Source organism: Eucalyptus grandis, chromosome 3 (assembly GCF_016545825.1).
Source record: "Eucalyptus grandis isolate ANBG69807.140 chromosome 3, ASM1654582v1, whole genome shotgun sequence".
NCBI lineage: Eukaryota > Viridiplantae > Streptophyta > Magnoliopsida > Myrtales > Myrtaceae > Eucalyptus > Eucalyptus grandis.
Window position 1 is genome coordinate 24,094,715 of NC_052614.1, and position 20,636 is coordinate 24,115,350.

The following is a 20,636-nucleotide window of genomic DNA, read 5'->3' on the forward strand; positions in this document are numbered from 1 at the left end:
CTTGTATTTTCCTCTTTTCAAATGGTAAATAGAGAGCATGGAATGCGAACGAAACCCTTTTCTTACATCTCAGCTTTTTTCCCCCATCAGTGAAATGGGCATCATCATGAGGACCTTTTTCTCCGAGATTGGAGGAGGAACAAAATCGAAACGAGAGGAGCTCCCACACGACTTTCCATCATCCATCGGGGGACCAATTCGTCATTTTAGGGGGCGCCGTGCGTTTTGTCGTATCTAATACACAAGATGCAGAGTACCTCGTACACATTTCAAGAATCATTAGTTAACGATGGAGAAGGACGAACTCTTGGGGATTCCAAATGCCTTCTTAAATGGAGCTGTATCTGAGTTGGCCACACTTTGTGGGGGACCAAGCAGATCTCAAGTAACGTGAGGCTAGATTGACTCATCACAGTCAAATCCAATCCCTGCTCAAAGCAAAATCAAGCAAGAGTCTCTGTCCTCTCGCCATCAAATCCCAAAAGAGGATGTGTTTTCTTTTGGTCCCCTCGATAGTTTTCATTTTCCACTTCATCTTGTTGTACAAGCGTTTGGTTGGTATCTTCTTTTGGTTTTCGGAAGAGAAATACTGATTTTCTTCTTCTTCTTCTCTCTTTTATTTTTTATTTTTTAGGTTTTAGAAAGAATATAACTCATCTCTTTTTTATTTTCTTTATCTCTGTTTCAGGGAGGATCGACCCGATAGATGAGGACACACTTTCTTAGATTTCTATTGATGATGCATCAACTTTAGACTACATTGATACTCGTCGGTATTCTGAATCATTAAAAATAATGAGTGGAGAAAAAGACCCATTTATATGCACAAGAGTCAAGTGAGTAAGATAACTTGATTGTACCAAAAGATTGAAGTATGAAATCGTAAAAAGAAAGTTGTAGTTAAGAGATAATAAAGTAAACTCTCACGTTATGACTCAATTATTTGAACTTTTTTCGACTAATGTTCTTTTACTTCTTCATGCATACATTTGGTAAGTACAATTATGCCCCGTGGTTAATTTAGGGTGTTTAACAAAGATAGCTCCTCTTGCATATTTTTAGCAAAAGTTCATAATTTTGAAATTCAATTTTTTGAAGCTTGCAGCCGTATATAGTAGGTAGATATCTGGTTGGATCTCTATTAATGTTTTTCATTACTAATTTTTTTAAGTTGTAGCCGTAGAGAATTTGACAGCTTTATAGAGGCATCGCCGCTGGGAAGCGTCATGCGCTTGCCAGAGGACACGCACTTCTCATTTATTAACTTCTTTCGAGCTTCTCCAACTCTCTCTCTCTTTCTCTCTCTTCCTCCGGCCATTGTTTCTCTCAGGCGGCAAGAACAAGGGGGGAATGTCCGGTCAGATTTGTCGTCCGAGGTACGATTTGTCTCTCTAGCCTCGCTCTGCGTTCTGGGTAACTTTTGATTGTGTACTTCGAGATGTTCTGTCGGCAATCGCGTTGGTTTTGTGCTTGCTTCGTATGTTCTTTCTTGGCCGACGTTGTTGCTAGATCTCTCTGCGCGTGTGGGGTGTCGAGACTTCCCGTTCGCGACAGTTAGCGCGAAAAGCTTTTCTCTTTGCTGATTTCAAGAAATGGGTTTGTCGAATTTTGCAGAGATTGAAGCTGGTTCGCTGCTTTTCTGCGGTTGTCATTTGGGAAATTTCGCATTTTGACGCTGCCTGTCTCTCTCTGTGGTACCTTTGCCGTTGCCCCTCTCTTGATTCAATGTGATGGTGTAATCTTTCGCAATCATTCGGAGGTGTTTTGCTTGAAAGTCTCTATCTTGGGGGAGTTTCCGCACCTAATTTGACTGTTGCATTCAGTTCGAGTCAGTTTAGACTTTGGAGCCCATTTGGGTATCTTGATTTGCTCCCCGAAAAAGAAACGAGATGTCGTCTTCGAATCTGAATGAGCCGTTGGTCCGAGAGTCCTCTTCTAGGAAGCTCCCTGATTTCAAGCAATCAGTGAAACTGAAGTATGTGAAGCTCGGATATCATTATCTCATAACCCATGGGATGTACCTCTTCTTGACCCCTATTGTTGCTGTCATTGCTGCACAACTCTCCACATTCTCGATCAAGGACCTCTATGACCTTTGGGATCATCTGCGGTTCAATCTCATCTCGGTGATCCTGTGTTCGACCCTTCTCGTATTCCTGTCTACCCTTTACTTCCTCACGCGGCCTCAACCCGTTTATCTAGTCGATTTCTCTTGTTATAAGCCAGACAATGAAAGGAAATGCTCTAGGCAGATTTTCATGGAGAGGTCGCAATCAGCAGGTACATTCACTGAAGAGAATCTTGAGTTTCAAAGGAAAATTCTTGAGAGGTCGGGACTAGGGGAGTCAACTTATCTTCCAGAGGCTGTTCTAAGAGTGCCTCCGAACCCCTGTATGGCAGAAGCAAGAAAGGAGGCCGAGATGGTAATGTTTGGCGCTCTTGATAAACTGTTTGAGAAGACATCTTTGAAACCAAAAGACATTGGGATCCTTATTGTCAATTGTAGCTTGTTCAACCCAACCCCATCTCTATCTGCAATGATCATCAATCATTACAAGTTGAGAGGGAATATCATCAGCTATAACCTCGGTGGAATGGGATGCAGCGCTGGTTTGATTTCGATTGATCTGGCCAAGAACCTCCTCCAAGTGCATCCAAATTCTTATGCCTTGGTCATTAGCATGGAGAATATAACTCTAAACTGGTACTTTGGAAATGAGAGATCGATGCTCGTGTCGAATTGCTTATTCAGAATGGGAGGAGCTGCAATTTTGCTATCCAACAAAAGATCTGACTATTGGCGCTCCAAGTACAAATTGGTGCACACTGTTCGGACCCACAAAGGGGCAGACGATAAGTGCTTCTCTTGTATAACTCAAAAGGAGGATCCTACGGGAAGGATCGGAGTTTCTCTATCCAGGGATTTGATGGCAGTGGCTGGAGACGCTCTGAAGACAAACATTACGACATTGGGTCCTCTCGTGTTGCCTATGTCTGAACAGTTGCTGTTCTTCGCAACTCTGGTTGGAAAGAAGCTTTTCAAGATGAAATTGAAGCCATACATCCCAGATTTCAAATTGGCCTTCGAGCATTTCTGTATTCATGCTGGAGGAAGAGCAGTGCTCGATGAACTAGAGAAGAATCTGCAGCTTTCAGATTGGCACATGGAACCTTCGAGAATGACTCTTTACCGCTTTGGCAACACATCGAGTAGCTCTCTTTGGTATGAACTTGCTTACAGTGAAGCTAAAGGAAGGATCAAGAAAGGGGACAGGACATGGCAAATAGCTTTTGGTTCGGGATTTAAGTGCAACAGCGCTGTTTGGAAGGCTCTCCGCACTGTGAATCCTGCGAAAGAGAAGAATCCATGGATGGACGAAATCCATCAGTTTCCAGTGGAAGTCCCGAAGGTCTCAGCCCTCTAGAGTTCAAAGGTAACTTGATTTGTTTCTAGCCTAGGGTTTTGTTAATTTCAGTACTTCACTGGGAAAGCGTTTGAGATGCAATTTTTGTAGCTTGATATTAGAGAGATGGAAGTGCGTTATTGAACTCTCTGGATAGCGGATGTTACAATTAGAGCTGGACTGGGGAAATGTATGGTGGCTTAGGAGTTTGATTCCAATATCCATAGTCCATTCCCTTTTAGCATCTCTTACCAATCTGTATTTGGAGCCTTCTTCGGAGTACTGAATGTTTGACTGATCTTTAAGGTATGAAGTGTTTCTTTTTCTATCTATCTGATTGTCTTAAACTGGTTGGTTGCCGATAAGGGTCTCAAACCCTCCATACGCATTTCTACCGGCAAGAGCTCGTTTGCATCAGAAGAAGCATGTGTTGAAAACGACCAGATTGAACTCATCACTACCTTAATCAACCACTTCTTGGTGGGAGATGTTGTGGAACGAGAAGTAAAAACTTCACTAATATTGGCCGCCCTCGGATGAACATCAATCAGTGGTCCGACTTTTTGGGGCATTTTACTAGCTTCTGTTGCGTAGTGCGATCTCCAAGTCGAACGTGATCGTAGATGCTCATGAAATTGTGAAAGGTGGGAGCATATATTCGGGACACCTTTCTAGATCAAGAATTTGATCCCTAGGCTATTTTTGACCAGCGGAGAGGTGTTAATCGTCCGGTGAATTTTCATGTTCTCTTCTTTTTTATGGAAAAGGAGAATCCATCTTAGGATTTGATATTGAGTGTTGACTCATTGAACGCCGGCCTCACTAGCCGGCATCCCGAATCTTCGCTGTCGAATGTATAGTCCTGGTCCTTCACTATCCGGGCTTCCATCTGTACACCGCGGCCAATTGTTCTTTCTAACTTCGTGACCAGACCACATCCATCTGGTCAAGAGGTTTGCGCCGTCGCGTCCGATCCGAAGCGTCCGTGCATGAGCTAATGGAGAACGGGTCACGAGCTACGAGATCCCTTGCCTATGATCACACGTGAGCTAATTGACCACCATAGAAAGATTCTGATGGAGGCATCGTCATTGAAGAAGGATATCGGAGTTCTTGAGACTTAGAATACTCGATTTATCAACATATTCAATTTGAGGGTATGTTTGTTTCTTCGGGAAAAAAAAATTCAGGATAAATGAAAGATATTTTTCGGGAAATCACTCTCCAGGATTATGTTTTCTTCTCTTCAAGCTAGGGAATTAGTTTTCCTAACTTCAAGCATAAATATTGTCTTTGCCAGTAAATAGTTTTTGATTGATTGATCATTTTTGACAAAACCACACGCATGAAACTACTTTGTGAAAAATTCTTTCACTTAAACAAATACATCCTAATCGTTATGTGTTCTCCTTTTCTCCTCTTCTTTGTGTTTTCTTCAGATTTGTTCGTCTTGGCCAAAATTTAATTTGCCAAAATAAAGGCTTTAGTTTCCATACAAGCACTTTAAGTTATGAAATACACTCTAAATTGGGGGCATTAGTTTTAATAAGGATTTAATAGATTGTATAGCTAACGACCATGTTTCTGGCAATTATCTGTTGTAAAATTAATGTGGAGAAAACGAAATCTTGCAATTAAATCAATGCGAGAGAGCTAGAGAAATAAAAGAAGAACAGTAAAGGGCATCAAAGATTTACGTGGTTTGATTAAGTGTTGATACCTACATTTACGAGGAGAGCTAACATTTAGATTACACCTAATTTTCTATAACTAGATTACATCTAAGCTTATAGTTTTTTTAAAAAAACAATTTAATTAGATATAAAACTCACAGCACCAGTCACCGGTCAAAAGCAAGTCCAGCAAAGAAGCTTTTGCCAGATTCCTCTAACGTGCGACGGATATCAAGTTGAGTCAAACCGGTCAATCTGGGATGAGCTTCTCCAAATGAGAGAGAAATCTTCAACCACCCCTTCGAGTCCAAATTCGATTTCGATCAGCAAAAGGCATATCGAATCTTGAACAAATCAAAATGCTCCAAACGAGTTGGGTTTCGTATACGACTCAAACTCGAGACATTATCTAACAACATTGATACGAAAAACAAAGTCAACTATAGTAAAGTCATATACACATGGTGCATTTGGTTTAGCATTTGAAAAACTTATTGGGAAAATGCAAAGCGGTTTAGCTTAAAGGGCTTTGGAGGAAATGCAAAGACTGTTTGGTAAATTCTGCTTTGAAATGCAACTTTGAGAAAAATGTTGTTTGGTAGAAAACACATTTGCAAAGCCCATTTGGTCATTAATTTATATATTTTTATTTTTATTTGTTTAAAATTAAAAAATAATGTTTGCAACTTTTTTAATTTATATTTGACAACAATGTTAAAAATGTCGTGTAAACAATTTTATTGAAATTAAAATTTCTTTTTTTTTGCTAAAAAACATCAAATGAAAAAAATTTACGTGCTCTTTTTCTCATTTACAATAAGAATACTTTCATTACAATAAAAGCATGATAACATATGCTTTGAGGAAAGAAGCTCATTATTCTTAAAAATTACAAATATCCTTAATTACTTCATAAATTCATAGCTATTTGATCACGTAAACGTGTCATATCACAATTTTCACTTGCTTTGTATATAGATAATTTGGCATACTCTTTGAAATTTTCCACTTCTTCTTCAATACGCCAAAAGCTCGCTCAATTTTTAATCATAATGAGGAGTGAGCACGATTGAACACTTCTTTATAACCCATTGGTTGAGGACCTTGTTGAAACTTAGGTAAATGAGATCTAACTTCTTTATATGGCCCTAAATAACCTGTGGGATTTAGATTCCAGCATCAACCAAATAATATTTACCTACACAAAAAAGTTGTAAATTTAATCAATATATAACACACACATCAAATGAAATACGATGAAGAAATTTACTGTTAAAGATTGGTTTTAAATAAACATCAATGAAGTGCATATATTAGAACTTTAAGCTGAAAATATGCAACAAGCATGGTATATGGTGATAAAGTGCAAACAGTCCAAACAATTTTGAATCTATCATGTTGCAAGAAGTATTGCAAAAACTTTGACTGTCAAAGATTGCTAGAAATATCAAGAAATGGCTGGTTTATCAGTCCAACTCAAACAAACTAACACATCCACCATAGCTTCTTCAGATTACTAGATTTGAGCATCCACCGACAACAGACATTCCACATTTGAGGACATATAGAAAAATGTAGGCGTGAGATGCGTGGTTATATATAATCGACATGGAATCTGCAATGCATACACCAGAAACTAAGGATATATTTCATTGACGAAAAGCACATTTGTGATTTCCCAATAGCTAGAGCATCTCTAACAAAGGCAACATCGATCAGAGTTTCACTTCCAGGATCACACCAACTAGATTATCAACCTACGAGACTACCATTATCTCTCGGAGACACATTGAGCAATCAGCATCGTGACGATCTCACGTCGCACTGAAACAAACATGATCTCCGCTCCAACATAATAACTCTCACATGGCATTGAAACATAAGACTCCAAGCAAATAATGAACCTAGAAACGGAATGAAACTATACGCTAACTTGGTTTAGCAATTTCAATGAACACATGGTGAGCAAACACTGATCTGTTGGGAACTTGGGTTAAGGGAGGTTTGAACCAAAACATATAAATATAAAGAGCCGCTACATTTCCATATCACATAATGAATGGCATCAAAATAATACTTTCAAGCTAACTAAGACCCAAACTAGGGAATCGACTAATCCTAACCCGTTCATCATGCTTTCTAACCAATTGGCCTACCACATTCCGATTCCCATGCTGTGACCTGTATCTAAACTTGGTCTAGATAACTCCCATTTACGTGTTGTTCCTATATGTCCCCAGACAGGCAAAAGAAGTTTGGTTCACGATCAATGGGCTCAATAATCGCATCCTCAGAAAACAACAGATAACAGATCAATATGACCAACCAATAGAAGCCACCACTCATGTGTTGCTTTGGTTCTACCCAATTGCACGCACAAGCCCCAGTTGAGCAGAAACACGATGCACAAATCAGGCTCTAAATGCCTGCACTTTCAGTGCACAAAAAAGCAAATCACAACAAAAGGTCTCGTTCAACAAATATGCCCGCATTTTTACTTAGCGAAAACAAAGTACGCGATTACGTTTGACATCGACAAGGCCCCTCCGCTCACCACACTCTCAATCCCACAGCGACATCCCTACTAGAAATAGCAAGACACTAGCCGCTCAAATCACCAGCCCCCAACCCAACGCCTCAGCAGCATAAACTCAACCGCGGCACGAAGCACGACACTTGCAGAGGGGGAGAGAGGAGAGACGAACTTGTGGAGGACAAGCACTTGAGCAAGCAAAGGAAAAGCGCAGTCGAGTGAAGAGCATAGTCAAGCGAAAAGTGCAGTCGAGCGAGAAGCAGTCGTCACAAGGGAGAGAACGATGGAAGGATGCAGAGTGATGGAATGGGAAGAGAATGAGATGTAGGTTTTTTTGTGTTTTCAAAATGGGCAAAAGTGGTTTTCCAATAAAGTTTTGAGGACAAAAAAGGTAACTTACTATTTTCATTAAATTAGTCCTTCAGCATTCCGAAAATGTTGAAAGCTCAAGGCTGGTCTCCATCAGCCTTGAGTTTTCAACATTCCCAAGGGTCGACTTTCATTTGAAAGCTTCTTGAAGAATGGTTGCCAAACACCTCAATTTGAGATGAAAGAGCTTTGAGACTTGAAGGGGCTTTCTAAATGCCCATCCAAACGCACCCATAGCCCTTCAGTTGTTGCGCCTCTGGTTATAGTCGGCAAGGTATACTAGAGTAAGTAGCAAAGGATTAAATATATATGTTATAGCTTCTATCATAATAAATTACTGTGTATCACACCTCGTTATTGAAGAATACTATGTAAATCCTCAACAAGAAGGTATCAATTTGGTCTCCAAAACCCTACTTTGTTTTGCTTCCAAAATATCATGCTGATCACTTCACTTCCTACATGTAAATCATATAACGATCACTAGAAATTCTCATTATGGAGATAATTTTGGAAAAATACCAAAAAAGTTATAAACCTATAATGTTGGTACAAGTTCAATCTTAAACATTTCAATTGGACAAATTTAGTTCTAAATCTTTTCACAATTGTACAAATTGAATCCATCCGGCCAATTTAGGCCAAAAATTGCTGACTTGGATATCGACTGCTCTAAATTTTATTTTATTTTTCAATTTTTTTTCATTAATAATATATTTTTTTTCATCTCTTTTCCTTCTTATCTTTTTTCTTTGCCATTGTGGCTAGAGAGGTTTGCCAGCCATTAGGTGTCAGTGGAGCCCTCATCGGGCCTCGCCCAACCAGCTTTGCATTGGTCTAGTCATTGGGGGCGAAATTAGCCTCGTCTGCAGCTACCTGGCAAACCTCACTCACATCCATAGTGGAAAAAATAAAGGAGGAAAAAAGAAAAAAGAAAAAAAAAATCAAAAAATATTTTAAAATTAAAAATTGTCTACGTCACAGCGCCAATTGTGCAATGTAGAACAGCCGGCATCCACGTTTTCAAGATCAAGCTTAAAATATATATGTCATCTTAACTGACACAATATTTACTATGTTTGAAAGTAAAATAATCCACATATTTTACTTTATCTATCTACGATGCTAGATGTGAGTTTTGATGAATTTCATGAAAGAGTAGATACGTGAACTCAATTTAGACATTAGATATATCTGAACTATCATCTGTACGGTATTGAAAGTATAGACATACGCTCCATGGAAAAGGAGTTAAGTACCGTAATACGTATTTTATACTACGTATGCATGAGACGACCAACAAGAGTGACAAAATTTTTTATCTCAACTTTTATGCCAAGTGAGATTCTTGAGGAAATAGTTCCTCAATTAAGTGTCCTCATGACTCTTATTTATTCTCAAGATTTCTATTTAGTGTTTGCTATTTTAAAATGTTACTAACGATCATGAATTGATTCGATCTAATGGGACATCATGATGACGTCACCTAGCAGGGTCAATCAGTTTGACGCGACCCGTCCTATCTGACCCAACCTGTCTATGTTGACCCGTTGACTTTAACTGTTGACCGTTGACCACCATTGACTAGGATTGACTGCGTTGACAACCATTGACCGGCAAAAAAAAAAAAAACAGAGGAAAATTACGTTTTTCTGTTTTGTTCGTTGTTGATTATAAGTAATCCCTTTTGTTCTGCATTTATTGCGGGAACCATGATGCGTTTTGTACGCATGCCTATATTTCCAAGAATGGATGAAGAAAATGGGAGATTTGAAAGGCTAAAAACAGAATTATCTAATTATCGGTGGAATGACGGTGATGTAGTATCACACATGATCAGAGTCAATCAGATGATACAAAAAATCATCTGAAATGGTTATCCTATGCCGGATTTTGAGAAAGTGCCGGCCTTAATGAACACTCTTCCACTTGAATAGCAAGCAATGTTAGATTGATTATGGGAGGTCAACATGGTCTCGGATTATAGGAGGCTTACAATAGCTTTTGTAAGAGAGTACTATATAATCGAGTTAACCAAGACTTCAACCCTTGGGTTAAATGTCACATGGCGCGGAATGAATGCGTTTTGAAAGTGGCATGAGAACTCTCCAAAGGTCTTTTCGTGGTTGATCAATGTGCCTTCAAAATTCTCAAAGAATTTTACTAAGAGATTATAAGAGACTTCCCGTTTTTGAGATAAATGAGAATATTTGGATTTAATTATTTATTTTTCTTAGATTAGTTTGAGATGTTTAAGGTGTAAATATCTCTTTCTATGTTGATATATTTCCTCTGAATATATTACTTAGTGTAAATGACATATATTTAAGTGTTAGCACATGTATGCATGGCGAAAATGGTCTGTCTTAGTATTACTCAGGAGAAAAAACTTACCGAGTAACTCCTGGCTTTCTCCCCTTGAGGTACGCCTCACGCTTCTCAGGATCACTCAAGACTTGATAGGCCTCCCCAATCATCTACACAAACATCAAGGGCATAATAAGTACAACAAAATATATTTTTGTTCCAAGAAAGCTGAAGAATTAAATTAACCTGGAAATTTTCTGCTACTTTTGGATCTCCAGGATTCTTATCTGGATGAACCTACCACGCTTGAAAGACAACACGCAAATTTCAGAAATTCATCATATACGCACAACCTTACTCCCAACCCGGGTGATAGGTACCTTCAAGTAATACGCCTTCTTAATATTGGCATCAGAAGCACCCACGCTCACACCAAGGATGTTGTAATATGTCGTGTCCTTTTACATCTCAGAAAAACCAGCCTACTCTAAGAATAAACCACCAAGAAGGCGACGGCTGAGGTGGCAGAGCGATTTCAATGGGCGATGGGGGTTTCAACGGGGGAGGGAGAGAGAAACCCCCGTTACCCATTGAAACCGCTTCGCCGCCTCGTCGTCACCTCCTTGGTGGTTTATTCTTAGAGTAGGTTGGTTTTTCTAAGATGGAGAAGGACACGACATATTACGACATCCTTAGTGTGAACGTGGGTGCTTCTGATGCCAATATTAAGAAGGCGTATTACCTGAAGGTACCTATCACCTGGGTTGGGAGTAAGGTTGTGCGTATATGATGAATTTCTGAAATTTTCATGTTGTCTTTCATGCGCGGCAGGTTCATCCAGATAAGAATCCTGGAGATCCAAAAGCAGCAGAAAATTTCCAGGTCAATTTGATTCTTCAGCTTTCTTGGAACAAAAATATATTTTATTGTACTTATTATACCTTTGATGTTTGTGTAGATGCTTTGGGAGGCCTATCAAGTCTTGAGTGATCCTAAGAAGAGTGAGGCGTACCTCAAGTGGGGAAAACCAGGAGTTACTCGGTAAGTTCTTCTCCTGAGTAATACTGAGACAGGCCCTTTTTGCCATGCATACAAGTGCTGACACTTATATATATGTCATTTACACTAAGTAATATATTCAGATGAAATATATCAACATAAAAAGAGATATTTACGCCTTAAACATCTCAAACTAATCTAAAAAATAATAATAATAATTAAATCCAAATATTCTCATTTATCTCATAAATTGTGAAAGTCTCTTATAATTTCTTAGTAAAATTCTCTGAGAATTTTGAAGGTATATTGGTCAACCACGAAAAGACCTTTGGAGAGCTCTCATGCTACTTCCAAGGCACATTCATTATATGCCATGTGACACTCAACCCAAGGGTTGAAGTCTTGCTTAACTCAATTCTATAGTACTCTCTTACAAAAGCTATTGCAAACTTCCTATAATTCGGGACCACGTTGACCTCTCATAGGCGATCTAACGTTGCTTCCCATTCAGGTTGAAGAGTGTCCATTAAGGTTGACACTTTTTCAAAATCCGGTATAGGATAACAATTTTAGATGATTTTTTGTATCATCTTATTGACCCTGACCACGTGTGATACTATATTATCGTTATTCCACCGATAATTAGCTAATTCTATTTTTAACCCTTCAAGTCTCGCATTTTCTTCATTCGTTCTCGGAAGTATAGACATGCGTACAAAATGCATTATAATTCCCGCAACAAATGATGAACAAAATAGATTATTTATAATCAACAATGAACAAAACATAAAAACATAATTTTCCTCTTTTTTTTTTTTTTGGCCAGTCAATGGTGGTCAAAGGTCAACAGTCAAAGTCAACAGGTCAATGTAGACAAGTTGGGTTGGGTCAAATTGATTGACCCTGCTAAGTGATGTTATCGTGACGTTACCGACACATGCCCGATGCGTGCGCGGGCAACTATCGGTTGACATCATGATAGCAATATAGGGAGACAGATTCCCAAAAACAATCCGATATTTAATCGAACACCGAAAACGTACACGGAAAACATGCTTAGAAAAACATGTTACACCGATCAAAAAGTATATTACGTAGTCAGACATACCTTAGTTTTCATAAATTAAACACCGCCGTCGCAGTTTTATGAGGAATTCTTCGAAGCCCTGATTTTGTTCCTCAAGAGGAGCGTACTGTTTTTGCGAGGACAAATTGAGAGAACGTAGAAAAACAGAGAGAATGTATTTTATTCTGTTCAGATTACGCAACTGCTCAAATAACGTTAATTGTTCAAATAATCCCCATTTTTCTTTTTTCTTTTTACAGTAACTACACTCTTCTATGGGCCCTTCACTTACAAGCCGGGTTTTGGCCCAACATGGCGGACGGGCTTAAATAAGCCCATCAAACATAAAAACTCATCATCTCCCACTCGCACATGGTGGACCGAACAAAACCATCTTTACCTCTCTACAACATTTATACCGGTGAATAATCCGTGTGACCAGTGAGAGCTCGTTAACATACATTTATTATGAATATATAGCAGCTCATAATGGACATCACATTTTTTAATAAATTTAATATGTAGTACCCTAGATCAATCAATTAATCACATTTATTTCTCTATTGATCTCTTTTTAATAATGATATATATTGTATTTACAATTACGATTATCCCAAAAATAATCATAATTGGTCGACCAGTGAATACAAAACTAAAATGTGATTTTTCAAATTCGATCTTCCTCTTTCCTTGAAACTCTCAATTTTAATTCAACTTGATTTTCTAGTAATGTCCCATTAGATCGAATCAATTCATGATCATTAGCAACATTCTGAGATAACAAACACTAAATAGAAATCTTGAGAATAAGTAAGTCATGAGAGCACTTAATTATAGAATTATTTCCTCAAAAGTCTCACACGGTATAAAAGTTGAGATAAAAACTTTTGCCACTCTTGTTGGTCGTCTTATGCATACGTAGTATGAAATATGTATTACGGTACTTAACTCATTTCCCATGGAGCGTATGTATATATCTTTAATACCGTACAAATGATAGTTCAGACATACGTAATATCTAACTTGAGTTCATGTATCTATTCTTTCACGAAATTCATCAGAACTCACATCTAACATCATAGACAGATAGAGTAAATATATGGGTTATTTTACTTTCGGACATAATAAATATTGTGTTCTCATCTTAACACTTAGTTAATGAGACATATATTTTAAGCTTGACCTCTCGATTATCACCTAGATAATAAGCTTAAAAACCGTCTCATCTCTATTTATCATAAAAGTAAATAGAGGCGATTACCCGTGTGAATGGGCTAATCTATTATCTGTTCGACATAGTTTCTCAATTTTATATAATGTACTAAGTATTAAGATACATAAACGTTAAACAAAGATCCATAGGCATTAATAATGAAAATACAAATTCATTAAATGTGAACACTAAGGGAAATTGCAATATTCAGTACATCACCCTCTACACAATTCTAGAGATTTCACATTGCCACAGAACACATTTATAGGTATTGGCTTTATCATACGATCTACTACAATTCTATACGTAGATATGTATTGTAGGCTCACATCTTTTCATGCAACCATATCTTTGACAAAATTATACTTTGTATTTATATGTTTGGTTTTACCATGATATTTTGGATTTTTTGTGTAATAGTTAACCAAGAATAAGTTTGCAGCATTCTCAATAATACCTAAATTATCCAAAAATCTCTTAAGCCAAACATTTTCTTGTATTGCTGTTGATAATATCACGAACTCAGCTTATATCGTAGACAAGGCTATACACGTTTGTTTCCTACTACTCCAAGATATTGCACCATTATTCAGTAAAAAAATAAATTCAGAGATAGATTTCCTTTCATCTAAATTTCTTCCCCAATCAGCATCTGAATAGCCTTCAAGTTGTAGATCATTTCCTTGGTAACTTAGCGTATAATCAGCAGTTCCCTTTAGATACCTTAGTATTCTTTTAATGGCTTTCCAATATCTTTGATATAGATTGGATTGGTATCTACTCACCATTCTAACTGAAAAACATATATCAGGTCTTGTACATATCATAGCGTACATTAAGCTTCCAATAACACTAACATGAAGAACATGTTGCATTTGTTTAATTTTCTTTCTCTGTTCTAGAAAAAAAAAATAGAAAAGGTAGAGAAATATAAATATTACTGAACAAACCCTTAATCTCTCGTATTCCGATATGTTCTCCATTTCCCATCAACCATTGGACTAAGTTCCCAGTGGTTTCTCTTCCCATCAATAAACTTCGCCATCCCTTTCCCGCATACCCAAAATATGTGTTAGGATAGTACAATGCCTTGAACAACTACCTCCATAAAGTTTAGGGGGATTGTAACAATTTCTACACCTATTTTCCCAACATGGCCTTATTAAGATGGCCTTATTAAGGGGGATTGTAACAATCTCTATACTTGTTTTCTAAACATGACTTTGTTAAAGGCAATTATATCCTTAAAGCCCATTCATCCACAAACAGTAGATGAAAAAAGTTAGGCAATGCTTATTCAACTCGATCCCTTTAATTCTACAATCTTTAATTGCTTTATTCATTAAAAGCAAGAGAACATTAGCAATGAGGATAAATAGATAAGGAGAAAGAGGGTAACCTTGTTTAATTCTCCATGATGGTGGAAAGCTCCATTAAATTTGATGCTGAGAGAATTTGTAGTTACACATTACATAATCCACAAGACCCATTTTCTACAAATTCCTATCTTTAGCATACCTACCTCTAAGAAGTCCTATTCAATCCTGTCATAGGCTCTCTGCCTATCCAATTTCAACATCGCCTGAAATTTCTTTTTCCTTTTCTAGTTCATAACTGGTGCAGAACTTGTTGGACAATTGGGATGTTGTCATGGATTTGTCTCCTACTCACAAAGAAACTTTGTTCCATAGTGATCAGTTCAGGTAGCAATATTTTTAGCCTATTCGCTAGTACCTTAGAGATAATCTTGTAAGCAATATTACAAAGGCATAGGGCTTGTTTGTTAAAAGTTATTTTATGTTCCCTGGAACTGTTCTTTTGTTCCAAAGAATGAAAAAAGAATATAAATATGTTTGGTAAAAATTTTGTTCTCGAGAATAAAAAATCTATTTTTTTATTTCCGGGAATAGATTTGGAATATAAACAAGAAATAGAAAAAAGTAGTTTCTTGTTCCCGAAAACAATTTCGAGAATCAATTTTTCTCTCTCTTCTTTTTTCTTCTCTTTCTTTTCTTATTATTATTCTTCTTCTTCCTTTTGGCCAGTCGCCAACCTTGGCCATGGCCAGCGCTAACGACCGGCTAGACTAGGGCTGGTGACCTGGCCGGCTCCCAAAGACGCCAAGCCACGGCGAGGCTCGCTGACCTGAGCCTCGTCGTGGCCATGCAAGGCTTGGCCTTGCCCAGATCTGACGAGGCCAAGGTCGCCTAGCCACTGGTGAGGCTCGACCTGGCCGGGCCACCTCCGGGACGACGTCACCTGGTGGTGGCTGGTGAGGACGAGCCTCACGCGACCATGGCGAGACTTGGCCTCCCCAGCCAGGCCTCGCCAGGCCTCGCCGAGGCTAGGGTGAGGCCGACCTCGTGTCGCCTAGGCAAGGCCAAGCCTCACCGGTGGCCTGGCGAGGCTTGCTTAGCCAACGGTGAGGCTCGGCCTCACCCAGATCTGGCGAGGCCAAGCCTCATCGGGCCTCACCTTGGCCTAGCGAGGCTCCAGTGAGCTAGTTGAACGTTGCCCAGCCGATCAGCCAAAGAGAAAAAGAAAAAATAATAAAAAATAATAAAAGAATTAAAAATTAAAAGAAATAAAAAAATCTAAGAATTTTACCAAATTTATTTCTATCCCAGGAATAGAAATTTTGGTAAGTTACCAAACGCATTCTTTTGCTCAAAAATTGTTCCCGAGAACAGAAATAGAAAAAATCATTTCTCTGTAAAAGTTGTTTTCCGAAATAGAAGCGTTACCAAACACACTTTTATCTAGCGGAATTACTCTATCTTCTCAGGGTTGGAGACTTCGGGAATAATAAAGGTGCTGTTTGAAGCTGGATTCAGTTGTCCCTATTCTATAAAGTCAGCCACCAATTTTAAAACATCTTCCTTAATCTCCTTTCAATGATGTTGGTAAAAATGCATGTTAATTCCATCTGCCCAGATGCTCACAGTGCTCCAAATTGGAAAATAGCTTCTTTCACTTCCTGCAAAGTGATATTCGCATATAAAGATTCATTTGCCTCATTTAGAGCTTTCAAAATAGGGATTGAACCCATGTTTTTAACTCATATTTAACAAAATGAGTCATATATGAGTTGGTTAAGATTTAATATATGAGTTTAAATGGGTTTAAGGAAGCAAAGCCTAACTAATGATGGGTTTTTAATGGGTAAACAAAAAATCGAGTTCAACCCATTTGATTTCCTAGCAAAGACAAAGGTCCAACGCTAATCGTGGTCTTCTTTTTCTTCTTCTTCATCCTCATTATCTTTGTTGACAGCGAGGCATCGTCTTTGTTCACGACCCTAACTTTCTCATCCTCTTCAAACTCGATCTCTTCCTTGTCGGAATTCATGATCATAATTACAACCTCACGCTTGCCGAAACGAGATTTCAATGATTTCTCGGTTCAATTCAGAACAAAAAGAAAACATAAATTCTTTGAGAAAATTGAGAAAAATTGCCGGGCAAGGAGCTTCTTCAATTGTTCTCAAGCAGGGAAGCTCTGCAACGTCAATTGTTCTCAAACAGGGTGGTGATGGATCGGCCGGTGTGGGTTAGGGGACTTGTTTTTCCTTGGCTACTGAGGCGCTCGCACTCTTCATTTTTACTTTTTAGTAGACGTGTCTCTTGGTTTGCCTGTGTCACATGCTTGTCACGTGTTGATTTGGCGGCCCCTCTCATCTTGATGTGTGCATCTAGAAACAAAAATTCAATGAGAAAATTACTAGAAATTGGGTCTAGTATGGGTCGTTAGAATTGTATTATAGAAAAATGGTTTATATAGGTTATATGGGTCAATTTGAGTTGGATCATTTTTCAACCCAACTTGACCCGAACGCAACTCCACCCACCCATTTGATGGGTCTAGCCTCATCCTTGACTAAAATAAGACATTGATTCAAGATGGGCTGAAAGTTTCCCGAACCTCCTGGGTTGTAAAGATTTTCAAAGAAATCTCTTGTTGCATTCTTGAGGCTGTTAATTTCACGGATCTACACACCCTCTGAAATTTCCAGCATGGTTATTTTATCACGTCACCTTCTCTGAATCATGGTAACATGGAAAAACTTGGTGTTTTGGCCACCCCATTTCACCCAATTAATTTGGGATCTCATACTCCAAAACATCTCCTCTTGTTGCCACAAGTCCTCAATCTTGTTTTTCAAAAGCTGAACTCTTTCGCTATCCTGTCGAGGACTATGGCTATTTGCTATAATCTGGATTTCCTTTTTCAGAAGAGTGATTTGCCTATGGGCATTCGAGAACTTCTTCCTTTAGAAAGACATGGCTGCTTTGACATCCTTCACCATTGTAATCGGGCTCTTAGTCTCCCCTGTTGACGATTTTCATGTTGAGTGAACTACACCATCATACTCATCATTTTCCAAGTTAAAATGCCTCTAGTTTGAGCTCCTTTTGGCGCTTCACAGCTTCTTCTTCAAAAGAGAGTACGATGGGTCTATGGTTGGAGCCAACTGCGGGTAAGGCATGTACTTCTATTTTGAGAAACAAAACCCTCCAATGAGTGTTATAAAGGACGCCGTCTAGTCTTTCCTTCTCAAGATACTCTCTCTCTATTATTAGTCCAAGTATATTTGCATCATTTACTTTCCAAGTCCATTAGCGAGCAATATTCCATAGTGCTCCGTCATTCTCCTCCTCATTTTCTCCCAATGATATAGTATTTCATTAAAATCTCTAATACAAATCTAGGGGAGGTGGTTATGTATCTTTACCCTCTTCAGCTCTTCCCATAACAAGACTATTTTTGAAGGTATCCACAGCACGTATAAACATACTTCTCATCAAATGCTTGCTATCTTCCTGTTCGCATACCAGCTTAATGAAATCGGTTGAGGGGGAGTTCACACCGACTGATATCCCTTCCTTCCTTATCACAGTCAAACCTGGCTTCGCAACAAAACAATGTTGAATTTCAACCTCCTTTTCACCCTGAGTACCATGTGCTCTTTTTTTTTTTTTTTTTCCATTAAAAACTCATTAGTGGGCCTTTATTGAGTCATTAAGGCTCTCAGTGATTGGAATGTCAGAGATGTATCCAACTCTTGACAATTCCAACTCATGAGTTTCATATATCCCACATGGATAACAAAAATGAGGGATTTGCTCATATTTAAAATCAACCCACAGCTGATTGTCTCCAAGGTTCACCACAATCCCTGATTTTAGAGGGCTCCATAAGTCTATAAGTACTCTAGCTTTCCCAATTTTACAGGGGCTGCCCTCTTTTTCCTCCAGCTTTAAAGATCCGGCCCTTTGCCATTTTAGATGCCACTTCTGCATCACTTTCCCCGTAATTCTTGCTAATGGTAGGCCATGTACAATGTACAATGATTAAAAGTACAGGGATAGTAGGGTCCAATTGTTGAGGAATCAGCAAATTGCCCGAAAAGGACCATGGGCTGCCCTCTGTAACTTTCTCTCACTCCTTATGGAGTGGAATGTAAAAGTGAAAAGAGACGGCTGCATCTGGTCACAAAGCAAATCATCAGCTTTCCAGGCTCCCCTCATGGAAGATTGGAACGCCTGAAATTGTCGTGCCGTCTAGAATAGAGCTTCCCCAACAATATAAGGCTGCATTTTCTCGATTTTGTCTCAGGAATCCCCCAATTCACAATCACTAGATCATCCTCCGACCACGTATTGCCTAGTCTTCTACACAGGGCAGCTATGCCTAGTCTTCTACACAGGGCAGCTAATCTTAGTTCTTTCTCTACCACACCTTCCATGAATTTTCTATGACAGGGGCACTCCATGCTAAAAAATTCCAGTCTCCCACAGCTTGAAAATCTTGGCCAAAAAGGAATCCAGCCAACAGCATTACCTATCCCACAATTTGCTCCTACTACCCGAGACCCCCACATATTCTCAGCGGCTTGCACAATAGGGGAGCTACACATGAAGGAAGCTCTTAGGTAAGGCGAGCAGCAGTACAGGATAGAATAGAGATAAAGCAGGTGATAGGAACCAGGGTTAATCTGGGAGAGGAGGCAAGAATTTTTAGGGTTCCTCGGGTTAAAGGGTAGTGGAGGATGAGGGAACCGCAGGTCGCCATTTTACAGGAAGGAGATGAAGCTGGGGTGGTCCAAAGGTCATGGATGAAGAAGGAAAACAGAGATTGGGATGGGAGGGTTTAAGGGGAAGCCATCATGGAAAAGTTAGGGTTTTGGAATGGATGGACATCGGGTATACGGGGTTAGCCATCACCATGGACAGGGAGAAAGCTCTTACAGAGAAGAGAGCACGCATCTTAACAGCCCAACTAGGTTCGAGATTAAGCAACCCAAAGCAGAGAGCAAACCGACGAGGACTATATTTCACTAAGCTAACAATCATGATTAGAGCGCAAATCTTGGAAACCTCACCTTGGCCACGAGTGGTCTTGAAAGGAGTGCCGCGGTCCCGAACGAAATAAAGTTGAGCAGCATCAAGGAGAATCCCGTTGTCAGACGCTGAAAACAAGACAAAACCTGATCTCAACCACCTCTGGGAAACGAAAACGACAAAGCCAACACCGCGACGCATCCATCGAACAACGATCCCGGAAAGAGACACCGACCTTCGACTTCATCTCCATCGTCAGGAGTGTCCCAGCCTTCGCCTTCCTTGACGAGCTTCTTCTTGAGGCCCTGATTGCCGATCTCCTTCTCCTCGCCGGCCTTCATGACGCGGGCGTCGTCCTCGTCGGGGAGGTCGAGGTCGTGGTTCATCTCGACGGAGAGGGACAGTGGACTGCGAGCTGCGATGGATAGCGAAGCGAGCGGAATCCGGTGGGGGGTGGAACTGGGAGAGGGAGAGATTCACACGGCGTCGAGGGGGAAGCGATGCAGATTGGAGAGGGGAGGCTCGAAGCAAAGAGAAAGATTAGGGGATTTGGCATTGAGTAACTGTTTTTTTCGGGGTCAGGGGATTGATTTGTTAAGTTGAATGGATCACGTTGCTTGTTTGTTCCTCCGTTTGTTAATTACCTAAAACAATTATACCATCGGATCTAAGATGCTAAATCCCAGTCGGTTTTCGGGATATTTAGGAAGATTAAAGTTCTTTATGTTAAA

The 20,636-nt window shown here is 39.4% G+C and overlaps 2 protein-coding genes across 3 annotated transcripts; one reads left to right on the forward strand and one right to left on the reverse strand.

Annotated features, from left to right (window-relative positions):
* The first annotated feature begins 1,217 nt into the window (after positions 1-1,217).
* LOC104437072 (3-ketoacyl-CoA synthase 11) lies at positions 1,218-3,736 on the forward strand. The gene is made up of 2 exons (XM_010049951.3): positions 1,218-1,376; positions 1,615-3,736. Exon 2 carries the CDS (start codon positions 1,890-1,892, stop codon positions 3,423-3,425), a length of 1,536 nt encoding a protein of 511 aa, XP_010048253.2. The 5' UTR covers positions 1,218-1,376; positions 1,615-1,889; the 3' UTR covers positions 3,426-3,736.
* A 2,208-nt stretch (positions 3,737-5,944) lies between these two features.
* Positions 5,945-20,412, reverse strand: LOC108958405 (peptidyl-prolyl cis-trans isomerase FKBP65-like). Of its 2 annotated transcripts, none has more exons than XM_039308934.1 (3): positions 20,141-20,412; positions 19,947-20,033; positions 5,945-6,275 (listed from the first exon to the last, which is right to left on the reverse strand). In XM_039308934.1, exons 1-3 carry the CDS (start codon positions 20,289-20,291, stop codon positions 6,244-6,246), a joined length of 270 nt encoding a protein of 89 aa, XP_039164868.1. In that variant the 5' UTR covers positions 20,292-20,412; the 3' UTR covers positions 5,945-6,243. The 2 variants fall into 2 exon arrangements, with proteins under 2 accessions (XP_039164868.1, XP_039164869.1); XM_039308935.1 differs by lacking the exon at positions 5,945-6,275 and adding an exon at positions 16,899-17,255.
* Positions 20,413-20,636: the final 224 nt, after the last annotated feature.

Excerpts from the sequence above, each read along its gene's own strand:
- LOC104437072 (XM_010049951.3), top strand. The coding sequence starts at position 1,890 with ATGTCGTCTTCGAATCTGAATGAGCCGTTGGTCCGAGAGTCCTCTTCT.
- LOC108958405 (XM_039308935.1), bottom strand. The coding sequence starts at position 20,291 with ATGAACCACGACCTCGACCTCCCCGACGAGGACGACGCCCGCGTCATG. Across the intron at positions 20,034-20,140 it reads CGATGGAGATGAAGTCGAAG|CGTCTGACAACGGGATTCTC; the intron begins GTCGGTGTCTCT and ends TCTTGTTTTCAG. Across the intron at positions 17,256-19,946 it reads CAAGACCACTCGTGGCCAAG|ATGCACACATCAAGATGAGA; the intron begins GTGAGGTTTCCA and ends TTTTGTTTCTAG.